General features: G+C 46.7%; 1 protein-coding gene across 1 annotated transcript in view; it reads left to right on the forward strand.

Annotated features, from left to right (window-relative positions):
* Nucleotides 1-23,641, forward strand: part of LOC147703606 (serine protease 27-like) — a 263,605-nt gene that overhangs the window by 234,276 nt on the left and 5,688 nt on the right. The window contains exons 4-5 of the mRNA XM_086931942.1: nt 2,960-3,231; nt 7,164-7,333. Of these exons, the coding sequence (XP_086788068.1) occupies nt 2,960-3,231; nt 7,164-7,333 (442 nt within the window). The remainder of the gene's footprint in view (nt 1-2,959; nt 3,232-7,163; nt 7,334-23,641) is intronic.

A 23,641-nucleotide genomic window follows, 5' to 3' on the forward strand; every position in this document is an offset into this window, starting at 1 on the left:
CTATCAGTCCTCGCCTGTCACTACCACAAGAACCACTGTCCTAATACAAACAGTGCTAATGTCCCTTCCCCCTCCTGTGATCGGTAGAGTAATAAAATAGTCATATATGGGGTGCAGCAGGCCTTGGTACCACAGCACCTGCTGCACAACGGATACCTAACCCCCCCCAATTCCTGTCATTAAAGTTACCTAAAACTGCCCCAGTGACGCAGCAGCATCCCAAGGGCCATGAGAGAACCGGCTGGGTATCAAAGTAAAATGAAAGCAAGGTAAGGGAGTAAACAGCTCACTCTCTGGGTGCGGACTCTCATTAAAGCTACAGGCGTGACATACAGCGAGTTACACAAAACTCGTCAAAGGCGGAGATCCCACGGCAAGAATGCTGCTCACCCAGGAGGCATTGAAAGCATGCACGGGCGGGGTGCCAAAACCAAACACTGCATAAAGCAACACAAGACGTAGTGCACACTTTACACCCTGCAATGAGACCCAGTGCTTTAAAACCCTTTGTCGCAGTAACTAATAATAAACGCAAGCATCGCACAAGGCACTGGATTCGGGGAACCCAACGAGCCCTTCTTCAGAGGGCTATAAAGCAGTCTGAGGGCAGCACACATCTGCGCTTGTAGAGATCACACGCCGGGGCACACGGGATGCGGTGACTGAGTCCTGCTTCGGGAGAGCACACACTGTGAACAAGGAGCACGTGCACAGGGCTTTGGGTCGTGCAACTTCTCTGTCATTGCTGTGAGTGTTACACTTCATTCTGGTACTTACAGTTCAGGGTTTTAGAGGATTATAAATCAAAACTGCCAATGCCATACATTATATTAAAATGCATAAGACTGTGTTTGTTAATCGCTCTGGCACGGGACAGCTTGAGATCTGTGCCCGCCCAGAGCTGGCAGAGAGAGCAGAGCCGAAGCTGCCCATCGGGACCCTCGCTCACTTTAAACGAGCCGTGCTCCCTCAGCGTGGTCGGATTTGCTAATGCTTTCCAGCAGCGGCATTAAACAAGTAATAAAAACTATAAGAAAAAGAAGCGCTCGCCTTGCCTTTTCTATCTAAGCCCTGTCCTTTTCAGACTGGGGGGCGTGTTTTTGTTGATTCACTGGGGATGTCACTGAGAGAAAGAACCAAAAGAACACTCCCCCAATCCGAAAAAGACAGGGTTTAAATTGAAAGACAAACCTCTTCTCCAATGTCTGGCCGCTGCTTAAGAGGCCAGCCAATGGAGAAGAGGGGCGGGTTTAAGCCCCACTACTAGAAACATAAAATCTCGCCAGCGAGACTGGGCAAGCGCAGCCTACGCTAGCCGAGACCTAAAACCAAAAATGGCTGTAATTCACTATTAGAACATGCTACACACATCAGAGCATGTTCCACCTTATACTCACAATGCACCTGGCCCTTGGGCCACCGTAGGGGTGTCTAATATGAAGCAAAGGGAAGGTTTAGGGACTGGCAAGTATTGTCACTTGGCCAAGTCGGCTTGGCAGTGCTAGACTGCACAAAGGCCTTGCAATGGCAGGCCTGAGACACACTTTACAAGCTGCTTCTGTGGGTGGCACAACCAGTGCTGCAAGCCCACCAGCAGCATTTGACTCACAAGCTCTGGGCACACATGATGCACTGTACTAGGGGATGACAGATAAATCAAATAACCCAATCATGGAATAACCAATTAGTACATTATATAACATAGGGAGCACTTGCACTGTGGCACTGATTAGCAGTGACACAGTGCCCAAAGCATAAATCCAGCAAAAACATATCAAAACAGAGGAAGCAATCCGTCAAAAATGGAAGGGAGACTCACGCCAATTATGCCAGGTCTAACAGAAGGCAAGTAAATCCTTCATTAAAGCCCTACTTTATTTTTTATGACCTTGAATGAAAGGAATGTCTCTAATAACGGCACCCTTGTTTACCATATGGGGAGACTGAAATCCTAGCTGGATGGGTGTGGCGAAATATGTGGTTGTAGATTTTATACATGCAAAAAGAACAATTGATTAACAGAATGCAGAACAATATCATACATTCACCCCAGTACAGAAATCTGGGCCAAATACATAGTTTTTTTGCTCACCATGCCATTCTAGTTTGGACCAAGCCATATGCAAATCAGTCTTGACCCTGCGCCCAATGAGAACAGTCCAGCCCAACCTGCCAGGCCAGGTCCTCCCTGGATTGGAAGCAAGCATCCTAGGACCAGTTTCAGGCTTTCAGCCCTCATCAGCCAAGATATCTTGACTTCAGTGGCATGGAGAGCACAGGACCCATTTCTGGGCATACTCGTCCCACTTGGGGTGACAAATGCAAAAGGTCTAAACTATGGCAGCATGGTGAGCAAAAGAACGATGGATGTAACCCATATCTCTTGACTGGGTGTGAATGTAGGATCTATTCAGCAATTTGTACATCATTTGTTTGCGTAGCACCCCTTTAACTCTTAGTGGGATGGGTATGCCCAGACATGTGTCCCTTGCTCACTGTGCCACTGGATTCAAGCTAACCTGGCTGATGAAGGGTAATGCCCAGAAACCGGCTTCAGGATGCTTGTTTCCGGTACAGGGAGGACCTGTCTTGGTAGTTTGGTCTGGACTGGTCCCATGAGGCATAGGGTCAAGACTGATTTGCATATGGATGGATCTAAACTGGGGTGGCATGGTGAGCAAAGGAACAATGGATTTAACCCAGATCTCTTGACTGGGGTGAATGTATGATTTATTCAGCATTCCATCCATCATTTGTTTGCGTAGATTGTATCAGGCAGCTGAAGAAATGTTTAGCACACATGCCAAACCAAACCTCTTGTGCTCAACTCTTGTCTATTGATTATGACCGAATTCCCAAATGACTCAGAACTTCACTTCATATTGTTAGTAGTGTTTTATTAATAATTGATATGATATTAGCTTCTATTCACTATGCTGGCTAAATCTTTTTCATGTAGGAACTATGCCCAGTCATCCTACACTGTCTGCCTGGGAATGTACCAGCTTTTGAGCTCCAACCCTAACTCGCAGTGCTCTACAGTCAAGCAGATCATCGTCAATTCGCTCTACAGTTCTGAAGGAGGTCCTGGGGACATCCTGCTGCTGGAGCTGACGAACACGGTAACCTTCACTGATTTCATCCTGCCCATCTGCCTGCCAGACTCGTCGGTCACATTCCCATCTGGTTTAAACTGCTGGGTCACCGGCTGGGGAACCATTGGCTCTGACAGTGAGTGTTGTTTGTAGATGACCACGTAATTGCTTTATCGTTGTTGTTAGCAATGTTAAGACATAAGCAACAGTTGTCTGTTTCTATGAGAAAGGTTACACTGCAGACTGGTTTGGTGTGTAACTTCCCATACATTACAATGCAGCCTTTGGGGGTGTTGCAGGGGTGTTAATTTCCATCAACCTAAACCTTTCTCATGGGTCTTCATTTCTTTTTTAGGGAACTCATACCCTGGGGCAGGTAGCGAACCATTAACAACATGAGTTGGCCCTCCATTGTGGCAGCCATTTGGGTGGAGTTGGAGAGGTAGCCAGTGCTGTGAATTTAGAATAGGTTTGTAGTAGCTAAAGTTGGTTTCTAAGGCTTCAGACTGCTGCAGAGAGGATACACTTTCAGGAGAGAGTCTACTGACATCTTGTTCGCACTTTCTGAGAGAAGGGTGAAGCCGGAGAAGAAGAGATATGCATGCCTCCATCCAGCTCTTCCTCCTCAGTAGGTCTTGCAGAGCTTGAGCATATCTGTCTTTACCCAACCAGCTGATATAAACAGCATCCATCTAGTCATTGAAGAATCCATCAAGCATCCAGGAAGCATTGAACAATGGTTACCATTTCTCCTTAGAAAGCAACCTCCTTCTTCTGGGGATATTAGATTTACATAGCAGTCATATTCTACCAGGCTCTTGTGCCCAACCCGAAAGAAGTAAAGCCAGGTTCAGGCCAGCCAGAGAGCAAGGCCTTCAATCAGGAATGTTGACCGTAGTCAATCAATCAATCAATCAATCAAAGCATTTATATAGCACACTACTCACCCAGAGGGTCTCAAGGCGCTAGGGGAGTGGGGTCCGCTACTGCTCGAACAGTAGTAGTAGGACCCAGCAGTAGGAGCCAGCTTCCTTGGGCTATACATGTGCTGGCCCTGGGGTGGAACTGATCCAGTGGGATGTTTACACTGATCATTGGCTATGTCTACGCGAGAAGGACACCCTTAACAAAGAGCCCTGGGCTAAGCCCATTCCTCCACAAGTCCCTCTGCCTGCCCACGAGTAGTGCTGTCCCTTGATACAGGGAATGTTTGAGGGATTCGCTGGGTACCTGAGAGGACAGTCATCATCCTGGGGATATTTTTGAAGATGTACCACCGTTTCATTGTCTCCCTTTGGCTCAAAATCACTATGGAAGTATGTCCGGGAAACAACTTGGTAGCCAGTCCAGGGCATCCGGGCCACCCTAGCAAGAGAGATGTGAACGGTGATAAGCACTGAGGAGAGATAGAAACCATCTCACTCTTCTCCTCCCTGAATGAAGGCATGGGTGCCCCCCTGAGACAAAAAAACGGCAGTAAAATTCATCTGTCAATGCACACACTACAGGGAGATGGGCTGACTATTCACAATGAAGGCTCTTAAATTAAGTGGTGGGATCAAACAATTGTTTTCTTTTTCACAAGACAAACGTGTTGTCTGTTAGTCGGTATAGACGCTCTTCATTCTATGATGATTTGCATAGGGAAAAAAGCAACTGCATTTTTTATGCATGCATTGAAACTTAAATGTGCTTTTATTTGGTCCATTCTGGCTAAGTGATGTCTCCCTAGGTTAGGAGTAGAAACACTTAGCAATCTTTGATGGAGATAAAAATGAATGGTGAGGCTAACCCAAGTGGGGCTTAATTACATAAGGTCCTGCATCGTCCACTTCTATCAACGTGTTATCTGAGGCCACAAAACTACTGGGAGTTCTTTCAAATCCTGAGTCTCATTTAAAGGAAATAGATCAAATAATACTGTGGACCACATATCAAGAGTGGCGAGAACTGTTTTAAAGGAAGAAGGATAAAGAGTGACGTCTTTAATTCTTAGATCTGCAAAAAAACAGTAGCATAGAAATCTAAATAGGATAGGGGTGCGAGAGTTCATCATGATGGTCTGCTGGTCTGCACAAGCATGAAATGAGTAGTTCTACAAATTACATTAAAGGAATTAGCTTTGGGATACATTTGCTGGATTTTTATCATCAATTTGACTTACCATTCTCGCTGACCAAATTCAGTTCACCAGGGTTATGGGTCACAACTGCAGCATTAAGTTCCAGGTTCAATAGGTCTTTGATGGGCAATACCATATTATCTAATACAAAGCAGCCTCGGACTTGAGGCTGACCCTCTACGCACAGCTTATAATGAAACAAGAAGGTTTCTCATCCACTGAAATGTTTAAATCAAAGAGTTCAACAAAGATTCTTCAGTTCAAACTTTAATGATCATTCTCAGCAAGATCAAGTCGCTTCAGAATTCCAATTTAATCCAGTGTATTTTCCTCAATACATCGTTCACCGAAACTTAATTTTCCAATGCATTTCGTGCATTAAATACGCCCTTCATCAGGGGTCATTTCTGTATGTAAAGAAAGGTACTCATCAAGGGAACGTCTCTGCTGAGACTCAATATCAACAAATTAAGGTCTCTAGGAATCCATGCGAAGCATGCTGTTCTGTGCTCAGATGGTATAGAACCAGTGTGTTATCAAAGTTCCACAAACACGTGTCATCAACTGGGTGAATAATGACACGTGTTTGTGGAACTTCGATAACACACTGGTTCTATACCATCTGAGCACCGAACAGCATGCTTCGCATGGATACCTTTCTTTATTTGAGGAAAATACACTGGATTAAATTGGAAATCTGAAGAGACTTGATCATGATGAGAATGATCATTAAAGTTTGAACTGAAGAACCTTTGTTGAACTCTTTGATTTAAACATTTCAGTGGATGAGAAACCTTCTTGATTCTTTATAAGTTGTGCGCAGAGGTTCAGCCTCAAGTCCGAGGCTGCTTTGTATTAGTTGACGCTTTCCATTACGCTGCCAGGAACAGACAGCGATACCTCCGCAGCACGCTACAAATTGATTAACTTTATCATTTCGGGAAAACAAGGCTGTGCGAGTCCTATTCCCAGTTATCAATTCTATATTAGATCTGATTCCTCTCATGGTCTTGTAATTAAATATGGACGCAGATCTACATCTTATATTTTCATTGCTCAAATCCATACAAAACTCAAGGTATCCATTCTAGATTCCAACCACCTTCTCCGATGTACTGAGGTTGGAGTGACAGAAGTTGCTGGCATGAAGGCTTAGAATGCATGAAGTTTCTTAGTCTTTCTGAGAAAAGATGTTTTCTATTTAAGAAAGCTCTTATTCTAATTTTGGTTTGCAACTAAAGTACCTTACAACTTGTTTTGAATACACTAAATCCCACTGTATGAACTATGGGGCAGATTTATGTTAACTGGCGCATCCCGAGGGATGCGCCAGTTAACATGCGCCACAGTGCGCCACAGCTACGCCACCCATGGTGCGCCGCATTTATGATGCGGCGCACCATGGGGCAAAAACGGCACAGATGCGTCACGCATCTGTGCCGTAAAAGTGACGCATTGCTGGAGTTGCGTCGCAAGCGCGACGCAGCTCCAGCAATGCTCTCGGGGGGCCTATTCTTTCAATGCTGCCTCAAGCCTTACGCCTGCTTCAAGCAGGCGCAGGGTTTTGACGCAGCATTGCCCTGAAAGTGACTGAGTGAAATCTCATAGATTTCACTCAGCCACTTTCAGGAGGCGTTCCTGCGCAGGAACGCCCCCCCCTGCGCAGGAACGCCTCCTCATGGCGCAGTGCTGTACAACGTGACGCATCTCCTAGATGCGTCACGTTGTAAATAGGGCGCAGGGATGCGCCACGTTTCCGCGCCGTTGCGTCACGCAACGGCGGCATAAACGTGGCGCAAGCCCTTCATAAATCTGCCCCTATGTACTTTGCTCACGGAGGTAAATTATCTCATTCACACTGATCATTGCACGTCAGGATACGTTAAAGGATTATCTGAGCCTGTTCTGCATCATCAAAAACAAATTGTCTATTACTATTTTTACAGATCCTCTCAAATGGCCCCAGACTCTGCTGGATGTGATGGTCCCAATCATTGACACATCAAGATGTGATGACCTCTACCATATCGGTTCAGGTGTGAGCCTAACTCTACCCATAATCCTCAATGACATGATTTGCGCTGGCTATGCGGCTGGAGGAAAAGACTCTTGCCAGGTGAGTGGCTTTGAAGTGTCTGAGTGCTGACAAGCAGGGTAATGGAAATCTGTCCTGAGGCTAAATCATAATGGTAAGTTATCTAGTGCAAAGTTGGGGTTAATTTTTGCCAGTTTATATTTGCACTGAAATCCACCTATGAACCTTAGATTTTCCATTCCCCAAAATACATTTGGCCCCAAAAAAATAAACATGAAAACATTTTTTTACGATATAATCCTATATTTGCCATGTTTTCAATAAACGTAATTTTTGGGGAAATTCTTGGAATTATGCGTAATGTGATTCCTAAATGACTAATCCTAATAATACGACAGAAAATGGAAAATGGTTCTCTCGTTTTCCCTGTTGCATCTATATGGCATTCCTAAATGTGTCCATTTTGATGGGCAAAAGACAAAACTCACGTTTTTGTCAAAGCTTTAGAGGAACATGTTCTGTGTGCGACGGGTGCGAGTCCGAGCAGACTTTTGTCAATTTTTACTTGTTTCGCTCAGCCTGTGTGTGACCCAGTGGATGTTGAGATGAATGGTGTATGTTGAGTGCTTGCAGTCCGAACACGGGGCGAGGGAATATGGGAAGCAGTTGGATCGGTGCTTAATTTGTAAAACAATAAGCTCCGGGGCCCAAAGTTTCGTTCAAAAGCTACGAGTATCAGGCTGCATAGTCTTAATACCCCCTCATGACTTGTTCATACACCACCAAACCCCCCCCCCCACATCCATCTCCCCCCTCCCTCCCCCCCCCCCCCCCCCCCCGGCAAATATCTCCTGCAGATTACTTTTCCTTCCTGCATTTGCCACTATTTTTCTGCCTTTCATTACTTTCTGTCCACATTCAGAGATGTTTCAGGCAATGTGGGCAATTGCTCAGCCCCCCCCTTCTAAAAGAGCTCCTTGGGAAAGTGAACTTTCCTCCTCTCTCTCTCTATTTGTTTTCTATTTTTGGTTACAAACATTTCTCTTCTCTGCCATTCCTCTGACTGCATCTCTGTTTGTCTTTGATCGCCATAGGGATTTTGGGGTCCTGGGTAAGGCACATTTATGTTTGATTTTATAAACGTTTTTTGATTTTTTTAAAATTATTGGAAGTAGGAATGACATTTTTTTTTAAAAAATTTTAAAACCTTTATTTTCAAGCAGTCCACACAGCTACTTAGCCATACATCCCAGAGGCTAGGCAGCAAATCGTTAATCAGAAGGTCAGTGTACAAGGAGCAAGTTACCAGTACATATCAGGGTTGAAATTTTCTGTTTTTTAGGAGTAACAAGAATAAGAAAGGAAGCACCAGAACTAGTGCTAAGAAACAAGGCAATTAAACAGTTGTGCAGCAGAGCCCGATCCCGGATTCGGCTAGGCCCAGTAATCACAATAATAATCAAAAACAATACTCATGTGTAGGACCATAGGGGGAGGGGAAATACAGGATGGCTATGCGATGATTCTAAACGTGTGTTGGGGTTATAGGTTATGGGGTCAAATGTTCCTCCAGTGGGGCGGTGTCAGGTAGTATGCAGATGTCACCCCTATACTCATTCCAGGCCCCCCATATCATCTGCCATTATTTGGGTTTGCCCCTAGCCACGTACACCGTCTTCTCCCGGAACATACACCAATCCATGTTGGCCTTCCACTGTACCACCTTTGGGGCTGTTGCGGCGCCCCACAGCTGTGCAATGTCCCGTTTCGCAACCATATTCCCTAGGGTAACCCATTGGGTTTGCGCATTGTTGTAGTCTGTTGGGCCCCAGACATTCAGGAGGTAGCGCCGGGCCTCCGCTTGAACATCCACCCCGGTCACCTCGCTCATGATCGTGTGCAACCGCCTCCAGTAGGAGGCTATTGCACTACACTCCCAGATAATGTGCATGAAGGTGGCTATGGCGCCACATCCACGCCTACAAAGTCCATCCACTGAATGACCCATGTGTACCAATCTGGGAACTGTGACGTAAACCCTATGGAGAATTTTTAATTGTACCAACCGCAGCCTAGCAGGGATAGCAACTTCCTTGGGGGAGGACACTGCACATTGCCAGTCTTCGTCATCGAGCTCTATCCCATCCCGCACCCACTGGTCTCTCACCCCCAGGAGGAGGTCAGTACGGACATTGATCAGTTTTTTATAAATTAGGGAAATAGCGCTATCAGGCATATGGCCGTCCAGCACCCTATCTTCCAAGCGGGAGTATTCAGGAATCTTTCCACCCTCCGGCATAACTGCCAGTAGTGCATGACGGAGCTGGGCGTACCGGAAATATTCCGTTCCGCCCAGCTGGAACTCCGTCTGTAATAAAGCAAATGATTTTATTTCCCCTCTCACTATCATATCTTCCACCTTGGAGATACCTATCATGTCCCACTTGTCGAATCCCTTAGTGTGCCACAGTTTACCCAGTATTTCAGAGTCGTAAAGAGGGGTTGCCTGTGAAGTAGTGTGGCTCACTGGTTAGAGGCGGCAGACCCGAGAGCAGAGGACGGCCCGGGACCAGGGTTCGATTCCCAGCGCGGCAGGTTTCTGGACCAGGGTCAACGGACTCGATAATTCTCTCGCCTCGGTGCCCACTCTGATCAGCGATCACACTCGGCAACTCTGGGCATTAGCTTGCCTCATCTTCACTAACGGCCCCACCAGACCGCCGGGGATGCCTGGTCTCACCCTGGAGATACCCATTAAGGGACCATCTCTCAGGGAAGCCAGGAAGGGTTTCGCAGCGGTCGAAGCGCCTTGGGACCCTCCGGGTAAGTAGTGCGCTATATAAATGCCTATACATACATACATCGTGAGTCTATCCTTCCACCCCGGTGACTTCATGATCGCCCTCCATATGTGCACCGCTATCTTCGTTGGCCCCGACATTCGACCATCCAGAGATCTCGAATACAACGCCCTGTGATACTTCCCATCTCCCAGAGCCACCGATCCATGGCATAGCCTGGACTTTCTGCTGGACCGTAGAGACCGTGATTAAGGGCCGCCAACTGGGAGGCCCAATAATATCTCTGGATGTCGGGCAATGCAATACCTCCGTCGTACCTCGGGAGCGTAAGCTTCGTAATGGCTATGCGTGGCCTACCGTCCTAGAGCAGGGCACGTTGCAAACCCTCAATCTCCCTGAAGTAACTGGCTGGAACCGGGTCTTGGGTATTTTGTAGAGCATACAGGAATCTGGGCAGGGACATCATTTTAAACAATGCCGCTCGCCCAGGGAGGGAGAGCTGGAGTCTACGCCAGCCCTCTACGTCACGTCGGAGACGGACGAGGGGGGGAAGCAAGTTATTCATATAGCGCAACTTGGGGTCCTTTGAAATGTAGACCCCCAAGTATTTAAAACCCTGCCTCGCGACCTGTATGCCACAGTCCCTTGGAAGTCGAGGCGTCCCTCATCTCAGCACATACAGGTGTGACTTCGACCAGTTAATAACCAGGCCGGAATGCCGGCCAAAGAGACGAAGCACATCACACACCACAATAAGCGACTTGCAAGGAGAGGTGAGATACAACAAGATATCGTCAGCGTATAGCGACACTCGGTTTTCGAATCCAGGGGACCACGGTATTACGTTTATGTCTGGGTGGTGCCGTAGCCACGCGGCCAACGGTTCAAGTGCCAATGCAAATAACAGGGGAGACAGGGGGCAACCCTGCCTGGTGCCTCTGTGGAGAACAGGATGGCTGGTTCCCTGAGCATGTGGGAGTCTCCGCAAGTTAAGGGCAGTGTTGCGGTGTGGAATAAAGCCCGACTGGTCCGGGTGCACTAAGTCGCCAATCGCGCCAATCAAACGATTGGCCAGCAATTTAGCCAGGATCTTAGGCTCCGCATTCAACAGAGAAATGGGACGATACGACCGACACAGATCTCTGGGTTTCCCTTCCTTATGAATGACCACAATGGTGGCCAGTCTCTGGTTGTGGGGAAGCATGCCCTTCTCCTGCGCCTCCAGAAACATGTTCCGCAGGGCCGGGAAGATGACATCGGGTTTAATCTTATAAAGTTCCACTGGTATACCATTGGGGCCGGGTGCCTTACCGGACCTAAGGGAGCGAATGGCGAGGGCTATCTCGTCTGCGGAAATTTCCCTATCCAGGTCATCCCGGTCTTCCTCCAACAAACACAGGAGGTTCACCTCCGACAAAAGCTCCCCAGAGTCGGTCTCGGACTGGTCAGTGACCGAGGTGTAGATGGCCTTAAAGAAGTCTGCGAACGTCTCGACTATGGCCTTCGGATCAGTGACAGTCAAGCCGTCCTCCCCCAACACTTCTGGGACCACCCGACTGGCTCTTTCTTTTTTATCCAACCAAGCTATGAGCTTGCCCGCCTTATCCCCGACATCATAGATCCTACCCTGTTGCTCTCTGCCCATGACCTTAGCAGCGTCAGTAACAGTAGCTCGATATTCTGACTGTTTAAGTGAGAGAGCATGGAGTAGCTCCGGTGTCGGGCCGACCTCCAGTCGGGAATCAAGATCTTTAATCTCAGCTTCGATACGCACCACATCCGCATCTCTACGTCTCCGAACGTCAGCAATAAGGGAGAACGCCTCTCCCCTTAAGACCGTCTTGAATGCTTCCCATAGGGTGACAGCTGATGCAACCGACCCCGCATTCTCAGAAAAGTAGAGCTCAATAGCCTTGGCCATGAGTCCACGAGTCTTTGGGCTGCGGAAGTACCAAGGGTTGATCGCGACCATTCGGTCGGTTGCCTCAATGTCAAAGTCGAAGGACACCCAGACCGGGGAATGGTCCGAGATACCCCTCGCCAGTAACCGGGCCTCAGAGACTGCGGACGCGTGGGCCGCCAGAGTCAGTATATAATCGATTCTAGAAAGACTACCGTGTGCCCCCGAGTGGAACGAATACTGACGCTGGGTAGGATGCCTAAGTCTCCAGCAGTCAATCAGTCCCATGGTGTCCAGAAAATCAGGTAGCCAGGATTGCGAACTTCGGAGATCTCTGGATGGATGTCTGTCTAAGGTCCCCGAGCAGACCGAGTTGAAGTCGCCCCCCACAATAAGTAGCCCCTCGGGTAGACCCAAGATGGCACCTCCAAGGTCTTGAAACGTGTTGTTTTGTAACCCAGGGGGGACGTAAACCGAAACCAGAAACAGAGACCGTCCCTCCCATCTCCCCGAGACAGCAACGTACCGCCCTCTCTCGTCAACAACGCTAGAGTTAATCTCAAGGGGGAGAGACGCACGCACCATAATCCCCGCCCCCCTGGATCCCGAGGAGAACCCTGAATGTGCCACCATCTTGAATCCCTTCCTGTTGAGCGCCTGGCACGTATTTCCCACCAAGTGTGTCTCTTGCAACAAAATACCATCGGGCATATTTCTCTTGAACAATTGTAAAACCACCCCTCTCTTAATACGGTCACCCAAACCATTAACATTCCAACACAGCACTTTTAGTTTCCTACCCCCCATCGTCAAATTGTGGGCCCTTTCCGCCCCCGGCCGGCCGCCTAGCTACACAAACAGGAGTATCACAGTCTTTGAATTGCCTTGAAAAAGGAAAAGAGAAAGAAAGAAAAGATAACACACCAACAATCAAACCTCCCCCCACCCTGCACCCCTGCATCAGACTAAAGAGCCCCCCCCAACCAGCAGTGTGTCTGTCGCCCCATTAACTACACTACAAAAAGAACCCTTGAGGAGAAAGGAGAACTCCCCGCCACCCTCCATAACGAAAAGAAGGATATACATCGTAAAGTGCAGCAGTATAGCATGGTTGTTGTCAACAGGGTCGCCGTCCGACAAAGTCATGAAAGTGATTTCTATTCCTGTTGCTCAGGGCCTCCCGACGCACCCTCCGAGTGTTCCTCTCGTTCATCGCGTCTGTGCGGCAAAGTGTCCAACCAATCGCTCACCACTTCAGGCAGGTCAAAAAACAGAGCACGGCCATCGTGTTCAATGCGTAGTTTCGCGGGGAACATCATCGAGTACTTCATCCCAAGGTCTCTAAGACGCCTCTTCACTCCCGCGAAACTTTGGCGCTGTCGCTGAACAGCCCGAGTGAAGTCCGGGTAAAAGTTGATGTCTGCATTCTGAAATTTGAGGGGCCCGTTCCGTCTCGAGGCTTGTAGGATAACGTTACGATCCCTGAAGTTGAACAGCCGTGCTATGATGGGTCTCGGCGTGGCACCCAGTTTAGGGCGCCCCCCGGGCATTCTATGGGCCCGCTCCACTGAGAAGAAGCGACTGAGGCCCGCTGGGGCCAAATGAGTTTGCACCAAGTCCTCCACGAACAGATCAGTGGCCGATTTCTCTGCCCCCTCCGGTACTCCGGTGATTCGGACGTTCTGCCACCTGGCACATCCCTCAAAGTCTTCCAGTCGCCTCGAAAAGAGTTTGTTGGCCGACCTCAAGTTCGGGACCTCCGTCTGCAGGTCCGAGACATCAGTTGTGAGGCTCGCAGTTTTAATGTCCAACGTTTTGACCCTGTCGTTGGTCTTGCCCAGGTCAGCTCTGATCAGATTAATTTCGATTGCCAGAGTGTCAACTTTGTGCGTCAGGACCTCATGCTGATTGTGCATCTCCGTCTTGATGCCAGCTATGGCGCTCATAACGTCCCAAAGTGTAGGGTCTGACATGTCTGGCGATCCCTCCCGATGAGAATCTTTCGGCCGGGTAGTCGCACTCGGTGAAGTCCGTTGCTGGGCATAGCGATCAATCTTATTAGACTGGGAAAGAGTAGTCTTCCTACTAACTCGATTCGCCGTCCTGTCTGGCTCGCCCCTGCCCGCCATGATGGAGTCGGGGAGCTGAACAAAGGGTGGTACACCAGGGCCACTCCGGCTGAGCAAAGCAATCACAAAGTAAAGCGGTCAGCGATATTTTCTCAGCGACCGCTCACTCCGCAACTCCGCGTGCTCCGTAGGGCCAGCGTAGCAGTCACTCACATAGCATTTCGATCATGCGTTGCGGTGTCGTCGCCGTCGACCACCATAGGGACAATAGCCCATCCCTGGCACGAATCTTCAGCATGACGTAACTCCGTCCAGGAGTGTCGGATTTTAAATCGGACAGCGGGACCCGTCTCCGCAACCGTTCACCAACAAGAGTCCACCGTCGTGGACCAGGATTTCAGACAGGATTTATGCGAAGAGTCGGAGGGTCTCCGGAGCTCCGAGCTCACGCGGCCATCTTGCTTGCCCGCGAAGCTCCTCCTCCAGGAATTACATTTTTATATGGGCCAGGCATATTTCAACAGTTTTGAGTGACCTACTTCTGAAAATTTCCTTGGTATAATGCTGGCTTGAATTGGCAGAAAATTGGTAATGCATCCAAAGTTGTTTCCAACAAGGACACTAAAAATATGTTTTGCCCAGTGCATATAGGGCAAGATGATACTGTCCTCCTTTATTGTGTTTTTTTCTCTCTTAATCTGGGGGAAGTCTGACTAGGAAAAAATAAGTGCCAACTCCTAAAAACAAACATTTGCAATGAAATAGGTCCCGTGTTCACTCGAGTTTGAGCTTTCGGCATTGTAAATGACAGTGCCTTTCATTTATGTTTTGGGTTTTAAAATTATTTATGTTTTGGGTTTTAAAACATAAATAAAAGGCATTGTCATTTACAATACTAATAGCTTAAACTCTCGCAAATGTGAGACCTATTGCATGGGAATAAAGGGCCTTCTCGACTGCTTGTTAGATTGTAAATATCGGAGGAAGAGACCGGCCTGCAATGTCTTCAAAGTAGTGATAAATAGTGCAGTGAAGAAGATGTGTAAGTGTTGTACATTACACAGATACAAAGTGTCAAGTGAGAGTTACATATGATCTGAGCTATAAACACTAACAAAGCGCTCCAACATCTTTTGCTCTGTGATTACACTGTTGCAGCTCAGGAGGAAGAGCGGAGGTTGGGGGGCCTAGTCCCTGCCCTCTCCAAGATGTGCACAAGCAGTGTGGCATTGCGTAATGTAATTGCTATCTTTTGCCTAATAAAAAACACTCTAGTTGTAGTAGGGTCCTGGCTTCACCACCTGGTGCAGGGCGGGCTGTGCTTTATGGCAGGCATGGATGGAGGAATGGTCTCAGACTGCAGCTCTGGCCTCGTGCCCCTCCTACTAGTAGTGAGCGAGAGGCGCAATGGTGGTGGTACTGGTGGTATTGGTGGTGGTGCTGGTTTTGGTGGTGTTGGTATTGGTGGTGCTGGTATTGGTGGTATTAGTCGTTGTTGGTTTTGGTGGTAGTATTGGTGGTGGTTCTACATTTGGTGGTGGTGCTACTGCTATTGGTGGTGGTGGTACTGCTGTTGGTATTGGTGGTGGTATTGGAGGTGGTATTGATGGTGGTGGTATTGGTGGTGGAGTATTGGTCGTGGGGTATTGGTGGTGGGACTGGTATTCGTGGTGGTGGTACTGGTGGAGGTATTGCTATTGTTGGTGGTGGTATGCTATTTGTGTGGTGATATTGGTATTGGTGGTGGGCATGGGCGTCCGCAGAAATTTTTCCAGGGGGGGGCAAAATGTTGAAGTCTCCCCCTTTTTTTCTGACTGCGTTTTCCATTCCCCTGCTTTTGTCCCGTTTTTTTACTACTGCTTCCTACTTCCATTTTTCTGAGTATTTTCTCATGCTTTTGCTTTATTTTTACTGCTTTTTCCTTAGTCTTCCACATTGTTCTGACTGTTTTTTCCTACTTTTGCCTTGTTTTTTTACTGCTTTTTCCTTCCTCTCCCCCGCCCCCCCCCCCTCATTTTTCTGACTCTTTCTGCCCTGATTTTTACCTTCCTCTCCTAAAAGTCTCCTTCTATTTTCCACCATATTTCAGAAATTAAACAAAACCAGGCTGGGTTTGCTGTAAAACATACAGGCTGTCAAAAAGCCCCAAACTTCAAGTTAAATAGTTTTAAATTAATCAATTGTTAGATCTGAACATGAAGCACAGGACAGAGAGGCTGCCTCTCTCTCTGTCTGACTGGAGAGGAGCCTGCGCAGTGTGCATGTGCTGGGGGCTAAGCAGGGAGGGGCAGGTCGGAGTTGGACAATGATTGGTCCAGCTCTCGATTTGCATCATGCCAGACAATTAGGCAATGTGGTAGTCATCTATCATTGGTAGCGCTAAGGTACGCAATGACAGTACTGCCTGCCTGTAATGCCTCCTGAGCTTCCTGGTGGCTGTCCCATGTGATTGGTAGCTGAGCGCTATGCTAAATGTCATTGGTAGTACGATAGCACTCAGCTATCAATGACAAGAGTCATGTGGCGTGCCGCTGGTTGCAACCCGGCATGGCACAGGACTCATAAAATGGCGCCCGCGGCCAGCACTTCCTGGCAGTATTAGCCCCGGGCCGTACAGTGTGTTACTCGCTGTCTGACTACTTACAGCCCAGGTTCTGAGATGGTGCAGCCGCCACATGGGGGCCATTATTTTTGGTAACTATTCGCACTCCAGCAGCCCGGTGTGTCACTGTTAAGCTGCTGGAGTGCCATTGTTACAAACAAGCATTTGCAATGCAATAGGTCTCGCATTTACGCAAATTTCAGCTATTGACATTGCAAATAACAATTCCTTTTATGTTTGTTTTAGTTTTTAAAACATATTTAAAACATAAATATAAGGCATTGTCATTTGCAGTGCCGATAGCTTAAACTTGCGTAAATACAAGACCTATCGCATTGCAAATGCTTATTTTTTGGTAGATACCCGAATCAATGTGGAGGGAAAGAGGAATTTGTGATCCAACCAATTTCCTCGAGTTATATATTCTGATCAGGGGGGGATCACTTGTCCTGCATAACTTTGGGTATGCCGTAACTGTTCCGAGTAGTCCCAATGTTAACCCTCATGCACGTGCTGGTAAATGATGTGGTATTAAGCGGTATATCTTGTTTCTCCGCCGTCCTCGCACGTGTGTGCATAATCATCGGGTTGTTTTTTCATGCAACCTCCATCCAGGAGGCATTACCCATTGTTAAAAACAGTAGTGATGAGTGATTGTGACGTGAAAAAGTGATAGAATAAAATTGTCTCTATTGATCAGAAAAATTATTTATTAGTTCTGTATAGGAGGCAATGGATTTAAAAATTAAATCGGTGAACGTGAGTGATTATGACTCGTTCACACTAAGTGAAAAAAGGTCGACATGTTTCAGCCCTTTCTTATGCCTGGTAGGTCATTTGGGCTTTCTTCAGGACCGTGGTGTGAAATAGAGACCTCTCACGTCTCTATTAGTGATAAGATTTAATTAATGGAACATATCGTTATGTTGCTCCATATGAGGTCAAATTATACCTGCAAAGAGAGAGGACATAGTAGACACAGGGTAAAGGGTGAAGGGAAACATATAAGACTATACAACTGGTTAAATGCACTAGGAACACATAAATCGCACTGTGGCGTAGCAACTAAAAAATGGCAATACTTTGCACTGACTGCCCCACTCAAAGAATAGGGTCGACTATCTCTTAATTGGCATGGGAGTTCTAATGATTCAGTTGACAAAGGTCTTGGGTATGTTCTGACACCTAATCTGGACACCTTCAAGATGAAATGCGAGATTGCTGAATTCTGCAGAAAGCTCAAACTCAAAGCCTTCTTCAGTAACCAACCCACTCAACCCCCGGACGGAGACACCACTCTAAGGAAAAAGTCCACCTTCTGCCCTCTGAACACACAAGTACCCATTGAAATAGTCACGTTTGAACAAGCTATCATGAAGGAAATTGATGGCTTAAAAGACAACGCAACGAAACCCTTCCAAAACTTATCAAGAGCAGAACAACAGGCATTGAGGGAACTTAAGGACGATGAGAATCTCGTCATAAAGCAAGCGGACAAAGGGGGCGGAGTAGTACTCCTCTCAAAAGAAGGTTATGATCAACAGTGCAAAGAATTACTTTCAGATCAGAAATTCTACAAGAGAATAGATGTTGATCCAACACCCAGACTACAGAAGACCATAACACTAATGGTAACTGAAGCTGAGACAAACAACTGGATCTCAAAAAAAGAAGCCACATTTTTGGAGACGAACAACCCTAGAATACCTTATTTTTATTCGCTCCCAAAGATACACAAACCACGCTCACCTCCACCGGGAAGGCCTATTGTGTCAGGAATAGGTTCGGTCCTTGAACCACTATCACAATTTGCGGACCAATACCTCAAACCTATAGTCCAAAGGACCCCTACCCCCCTGAAGGACACAAGGGATCTCCTGAATCTGCTCAAGAACTTCACATATTCAGAAGACAACATGATACTCGTAGGATTGGACGTGGAAAGCCTCCACACGAGCTTACCTCAAGAAAAAACATTGGAAACACTGGAGACCATAGTTTTCAACATTGACTGGGAACATAAGACTCCCAGACATTTCGTCCTGGAATGTTGCAGGCTGGCATTGACCGAAAACTATTTCAAATACAACAACACCATGTTTCAACAATGCCATGGAACTTCCATGGGAAGTACATTTGCGCCTACTGTGGCGGGGCTTTATGTTAGTCAATTTGAGGAAACACACATCAATAACCCGGTCAATCCTTTTCATCAACAGATTCTGTTCTGGCGTCGATATATCGATGACGTGATCCTCATCTGGCAAGGAGATATGTCTAGCCTCATCAACTTCCACACCTGGAACAATACTCGGGATGAATGGCTAAAATTCACCTATACAGCCGATAAAAAACGAATTGATTTCCTGGACATCACTATCTACTCTGAGGGTCCAACCTTACAAACTAAAACATATTCAAAACCAACATCCAAGAACAGCTTACTCTCCTATCAGAGTTTTCACCCGAAACCTTTAAGGGAAAACCTCCCTTTCAGCCAATTTCTGAGACTACGACGAAATTGCAGCAAATTAACGGAGTACAAAGAACAAGCCAATGAGCTGAGCGAAAAATTGGAAGAAAGACATTACCCCAAGAGAATTATTGAAAAATGCAAAAAGAGAGCTCGCAACCAACATCGAGAAAGTCTCTTGGAATCCACACCAAAAGAACCAGAGGTTGACATTACTACTTGTGTAACCACATATGGTCCAGCGAGTAATAGACTAAAGAAGATAGTCAATAAAAATTGGAGGATCTTAACTTCAGCCAACATTCAATGGCCTAAACCCCGTTTTGCCAATAAGAGAACCCGCAATCTTAAGGACATCCTGGTCCATACCAGACCTCAACCTGTCAAACAACATACAAAAGTGAATTCACCACTGGACATGAGTCCAGTAACTGGTCTTTACCCATGTGGAACCTGTTCAGTTTGTCCCCTCACAAAAGCGACAAAAGAGATACAACTACTCCCAGATTTGAATTGGAGAATTCTACACCACACCAACTGCAACACAAGTCATGCCATCTACATGATCACATGCCCCTGCAAGAAAAACTATGTAGGCATGACATGTAGGAAGGTAAAACAACGACTGTGTGAGCATCGCAGTAATGTGAAATGTAAGAAGGCGACCACTAAGATGTCAAGCCACTATTTGGAAGCTGGCCATACTGTTAAAGATCTACAGTGGGTTATTTTAGAAACACTGCACAATAAAGACCACAACGCAGAAAAAATCCTCTTTGAAAAAGAGCAACGATGGGTGCATAGACTCGGGACTGATGTTAATGGTTTGAACGATAACATACCGTGGGGCACGATCTACAGTGGATGAGACATATGAATATCACACTATTTTGATCGAAATCTCTCAGTATAGAGCCTAAAACCAAACATCATGGAAATAACCAGAATAAAAATCACCATTCGAATTACTGATTCAACAATTGGTCTATAACTGAGCCAAAATATAACTCGAATTATTGAATTCGCCCATAAGATAATAAAAGCTCGATTTAGTTAACGTCCTATTTAGGTAAATAGCACATTTCGAGCAACATCTAGAGTCTTTCCTCTACCTCCATTGCCTTCACTACCTATAAAAACAATAGCCCGGAAACGCTTCTCGTATTCATGGGACAGAGGTGGCAGAGTCAGCACAAGGAATGAATGGAGAGCCAGAGGTACCACGAGGACCACAACGCGGCGAAACCGTAAAGTATTACTAAACAAAAACACCATGTTCTGATCGAATGTTTACCATTGTAGTGTGCCTCCCTGACCCACCCTGATACCGAAGAGGCTTAATGTAGCCAAGAACGGAGGTATGTTATATAACTATGTGCAGAGAGAACAAGATGTCCTATAGCTTTAACTGTAGAGGGAATGCAGCACAGTATAATCACGCTGCCGAATGACACAAAATGTTTGGTGTGGAGTGAGCGCGTTTGAGAAAATGCACGAATGCGCTTGAAAACCGGCACCTTTAACCATACGCCACTCTCACCATACTCCTATAACTTGCCATTTCTGAAAAACCAACTGAATCATTAGAACTCCAATGCCAATTAAGAGATAGTCAACCCTATTCTTTGAGTGGGGCAGTCAGTGCAAAGTATTGCCATTTTTTAGTTGCTACGCCACAGTGCGATTTATGTGTTCCTGGTGTATTTAACCAGTCGTATAGTGTTATATGTTTCCCTTCACCCTTTACCCTGTGTCTACTATGTCCTCTCTCTTTGCAGGTATAATTTGACCTCATATGGAGCAACATAACGATATGTTCCATTAATTAAATCTTATCACTAATAGAGACGTGAGAGGTCTCTATTTCACACCACGGTCCTGAAGAAAGCCCAAATGACCTACCAGGCATAAGAAAGGGCTGAAACATGTCGACCTTTTTTCACTTAGTGTGAACGAGTCATAATCACTCTCGTTCACCGATTTAATTTTTAAATCCATTGCCTCCTATACAGAACTAATAAATAATTTTTCTGATCAAGAGAGACAATTTTATTCTATCACTTTTTCACGTCACAATCACTCATCACTACTGTTTTTAACAATGGGTAATGCCTCCAGGATAGAGGTTGCATGAAAAAACAACCCGATGATTATGCACACACGTGCGAGGGACGGCGGAGAAACAAGATATACCGCTTAATACCACATCATTTACCAGCACGTGCATGAGGGTTAACATTGGGACTACTCGGAACAGTTACGGCATACCCAAAGTTATGCAGGACAAGTGATCCTTTCCCCCCCTGATCAGAATATTTTTTGGTAGACACAGGGACATTAAATGATTTACCCAGAATCACAGAATGTTTGAGCTTCCCGCCAGACTTGAACCTGGTACCCCACTTCAAAGTCAGCCTTAGACCGCCCCAGCAATCTGCTGCACACATAAAAGATCCAAGAATCAGCTTTCCTTATGATGGCTGCTTCGCTGGTTTTCCAATGTTATGAACATTATTTTTATCCTTTATCTATACATACTTAGGACAGACAGCCATTGGCAGTGGGAAACTTTAAATGAGTTATAGTGCTGCGTTTTTGATCCATCACTAATAGTTAAAAGTAAACCAAGTACGTTGGAAACACTAGTTTTAACCCTTTAAGCCTTGTAAGAAGTTGGAAGAACCTTGCTAAGTGGCTCTAATAACTACAGACATACCTTTCAACATTGTTGGTGTGGGGAGGGCAACCAGACATTTTAGAATGAAAGTCCCAGGCAAGGCACTATGCAAGTCAACGAGGAGACCTGAGGCCTTTCCGTGGCCAGAAAGGAGTCTAGGGCTTTCTGTCTAGAGAACGTGCAGGAATGTTACATACGGAAAACCACGTGTTACCAATGCCAGGTTCAAGTGTCAGGTAAAAAAGTTCTAGTGTGGATACCCTCTAAAAGTAAATTATGGCTGCATTTCCCCTCTGAATTACTTTGCAGCCTTTCTGCCTCCTCGGGGACTCAATACGTCTCCTTCGATTTGAGTGAGTCTTAAAACAAAAAACGCAGCAGGCGTCGCTTAAATGAGGTCCTGAACCCAATGCCAAGGCAACACTTCAAAACAGAAGGATTGCTCTGCCCTTGCAGCTAAAATTCTTAAAGCCGTACTTTAACAACATGCCTGTCATGGGCCATGGCAGAGGAAGAGAAACTGATAGATTTTCGTTTTTTTTGTACACACTTAATGTCGTTATATAACCATGTTAAGTGCCAGCCCAAACATAACCAACATTTCGGGTGGCTGGCTGCACCTATACGGCCCCCACCAGACCAGAGATCCGGGGGGGGGCAAGTGCCCCCCCTTGCCCCCTCCTGCGGACGCCCATGGTGGTGAGGTATTGGCGGTGGTGGTGATATTGGTGCTGGTATTGGTGGTGGTGGTGGTATTGGTATTGGTGGTGGTATAGGTATTGGTACTGGTGGTGGTAGTGGTGGTGGTATTGGTGGTGTATTTTGGTGGTAGTATTGGAGGTGGTAGTATTGGAGTTGGTGGTATTGGAGGTGGTGGTATTGGAGGTGGTGGTATTGGCAGTGGTGGTATTGGTGATGGTGGTTGTATTGGTGGCGGTGGTTGTATTGGTGGCGGTGGTTGTATTGCCTGTGGTGGTATTGGTGGTGGTGGTATTGGTGATGGTGGTGGTATTGGTGATGGTTGTGGTATTGGTGATGGTGGTATTGGTGGGGGTATTGGTGGTGGCAGTGGTGGGGGTAATGGTTGTGGCGGTGATATTGGTGGTGGTGGTACTGGTGGCAGTGGTACTGGTGGCGGTGGTATTGGTGGTGGTATTGATGGTATTGGCATTGGCGGTGGTGATGGTATTGATTGTGGTGCTGGTATTTATTGAGGTGGTGGTATTGATTGTGGTGATATTGGTGGTGGTGGTATTGGTGGCGGTGGTACTAGAGGTGGTGGTATTGGTGCTGATGATATTGATGACGGTGGTGGTATTAGTGGCAGTGGTGGTATTGGTGGTGGTGGTATTGGTGGTGAAATTGGTAGTGGTGGTTTTGGTGGTGGGATTGGTGGTGGTAGTGGTAGTGGAGGTGGTGGGATTGGTGGTGGTATTGGTGGTGGTGGTATTGGTGGTGGAGGTGGTATTGGTGGTGGAGGTGGTATTGGAGGTGAAGGTGGTATTGGTGGTGAAGGTGGTATTGGAGGTGGTATTGGTGGTGGAGGTGGTATTGGTGGTGGAGGTGGTATTGGTGTTGGCAGTGGTATTGATGGTGGTGGAATTGGTGGCAGTGGTATTGGTGGTATTGGCATTGGTGGTTATGGTATTAGCATTAGTGGTGATGGTATTGGTGGTGGTGGTATTGGCGGTGGTGGTGGTGGTATTGATTGTGGTGGTATTGATGGTGGTATTGGAGGTGGTGGTATTGGTGTTGTTGGTGGTATTGGAGGCGGTGGTATTGATGGCAGTGGTATTGATGGTGGTGGTATTGATGGTGGTGGTATTGGTGGCCGTGGTATTTGTGGCCGTGGTATTGGTGGCTGTGG

The sequence above is a fragment of the Lissotriton vulgaris genome, chromosome 7, assembly GCF_964263255.1.
Source record: "Lissotriton vulgaris chromosome 7, aLisVul1.2, whole genome shotgun sequence".
NCBI lineage: Eukaryota > Metazoa > Chordata > Amphibia > Caudata > Salamandridae > Lissotriton > Lissotriton vulgaris.